The following is a 2500-nucleotide window of genomic DNA, read 5'->3' as shown; positions in this document are numbered from 1 at the left end:
GGAGTCTGATACTGACCTGGAGTCTGATACTGACCTGGAGTCTGTACTGACCTGGAGTCTGTACTGACCTGGGCTGGGTTGCACCAACTGGGCGTAAGCCTGGTCTTAACTATGCCTGGTCGTAACTTGGCGTTCTAAGTCCGACCTAACCGTTACGCCGGTTGCACCAACTGGGCTTAGCGTTCCTTTCACTAAGACCAGGCGTTAATCCTAGTGGGCGTAGAGTTGAAATTCCAGGCTGTTTCTATAGCAATTACATCCAATCCAATGCAGCGCTACCACCATCCTTGCTCATTGAGCTTCGCTTCTATGCAAACGGGGCATTTCAAAACACAGCCGGCTATATGATCAGTGTTCACAGATCGACCGCCTGTCGGCTTATCCGGAGGGTTTCACTGCCTTCATGGGGAGATGCGGATGCATCCAGAACGGGTCTGCACAGAAATAGCTGCGTGCACCGTTCTGCACAACATCTGCATCACCAAGAGAATCCCTCTCCCCAGACCCCATCAGCCACCGGCAGTCCCCGAGGAAGACGTGCGTCCGGCCAGAGCAATTGAAGATATCGCTGGCCGATTATTCCGTGCTCAACTTATAATCAGTTGTGAATATTGTTTTAATTATGTTTATATGTTTTGTATAGGCCAACACATTAAACCGATCTCTCCTACAGTCTCAAAACAACTCAATTAGCTCCTTGTCATTTGATGATGTCCAATGCATTGCTTCTGTCAAAAAGAACCATTCCCCTCTAAACGCCTGCTCGTTGTAAACCAGATATTACAAATACATATTTTAATCACATTCGTTTGCAGTGTTTTATTGTTAGGCATTAACACAATTGATGAATGACAATGAATGAAAGAATTAATTATTTATTTCGGTGTCCAACAGCATGTCAAGTAAAATAGTGAATAGATGTTGGCACGAGGTATCCTAGCAACGCAGTGATATGCGCACTCCATGGAACATCCCCATGGCCGCGCATGGCTTAGACCGGGCGTAGCTAAGACCAGGCTTAAGTCCCGTTGGTGCAACCGGCGTTAGTTCCATTCTAACGCCGGGTCTTAACTAAGACCTACTTAGCAGTTACGACCAGGCTTAGTTAAGACCAGTTGGTGCAACCGGCCCCTGGAGTCTGTACTGACCTGGAGTCTGGGGGCCTCCTGACGCTGGGGGCCTCCTGACGCTGGGGGCCTCCTGACGCTGGGGGCCCCCTGATGCTGGGGGTCCTGAGGACCTCAGTGTGAGTAACACTCCCCTCTCCCCGCAGGCCACCGGACCCTCTTCGTGGGGGTCCGCATGCCGCGGCAGGGCCACCGCCACCACAAGCCCCACGGCTCCCGGCACCGCAAGAGAGACCGCCGGGCCCCCCAAGCCTCGGAGACAGAGACTGCCTCCCACGGTACACACACACACACACACACACACATACACACACACACACACACACACACACACACACACACACACACACACACAAGCACATAGGCAGGAACACACATACTCACACACGCACGCACAATTGCAGACACACACACGCAGACACGCACGCACACACAAGCGCACACGCACGCACACACAAACACACACATACACGTTTATTCAAACACAAACGTATACTCACAAATGCACACAAACACACACACACACGTATACTCACACACAGAATCACGTATATTCAAACACACAAACACACACACACACACACACACACACACACACACACACACACTTTCTGGCACACATGAGAACACTCACAGACTTCAAAGTGCACACAAACAGCCAAGATTGACAGGCAATTTTAATAAGTGACAACTTGGCACATTGTGTACACACACATGCATATATTTGGGTGTCTGTGTGTGTGTGTGTGTGTGTGTGCACCCCCTGTAGTGAGCCTGGCCCTAGGTGGGCTAGGAACAGGCGGCCCCTGAAGGTAACCCTGTGTCCCCCCCTGTCTCTCCCCTGTTTCCCCTGTGTCTCCCCCCTGTCTCCCCCCTGTTTCCCCCCTGCCTCCCCCCTGTCTCCCCCCTGTTTCCCCCCTGCCTCCCCCCTCTCTCCCCCCTGTCTCGCCCCTGTTTCCCCCCTGTTTCTCCTGTGTCTCCCCCTGTCTCCCCCTGTCTCCCCTCTTGTCTCCCCCCTGTCTCCCCCCTGTCTCCCCCCTGTTTCCCCTGTGTCTCCCCTGTGTCTCCCCCCGTCTCCCCCCTGTCTCCCCCTGTCTACCTCGACTCTCCCCCCTGTCTCCCCCCCGTCTCCCCCTGTTCCCTCGTGTCTCCCCTGTGTCTCCCCCTGTCTCCCTAGTGTCTCCCCTGTGTCTCCCCCTGTCTCCCCTGTGTCTCCCTCTTGCCCTCCCCCCTCTCTTCCCCCCGTCTGCCCCCTGCCTCCCCCTGTCTCCCCCCTGTCTCCCCCCTCTCCCCCCCCCCAGACACGCCCTCCCAGCGGGTGCAGTTCATCCTGGGGACGGAGGAGGACGCGGAGCACGAGGCCCACGAGCTGT

General features: G+C 54.8%; 1 protein-coding gene across 1 annotated transcript in view; it reads left to right on the top strand.

The window, feature by feature from the left end:
* Nucleotides 1–2500, top strand: part of slc4a8 (solute carrier family 4 member 8) — a gene marked incomplete at its 3' end in the record, with an annotated part of 41778 nt that overhangs the window by 10962 nt on the left and 28316 nt on the right. The window contains exons 3-4 of the mRNA XM_079747691.1: nucleotides 1274–1405; nucleotides 2429–2500. The exon at nucleotides 2429–2500 is cut by the window's right edge and continues 64 nt beyond it. Of these exons, the coding sequence (XP_079603817.1) occupies nucleotides 1274–1405; nucleotides 2429–2500 (204 nt within the window). The remainder of the gene's footprint in view (nucleotides 1–1273; nucleotides 1406–2428) is intronic.

This window comes from Pollachius pollachius, assembly GCF_949987615.1.
Source record: "Pollachius pollachius genome assembly, chromosome: 12".
NCBI lineage: Eukaryota > Metazoa > Chordata > Actinopteri > Gadiformes > Gadidae > Pollachius > Pollachius pollachius.
Note: the sequence above shows the minus strand (reverse complement) of the source record. Positions and strands in the feature narration are given on the sequence as shown.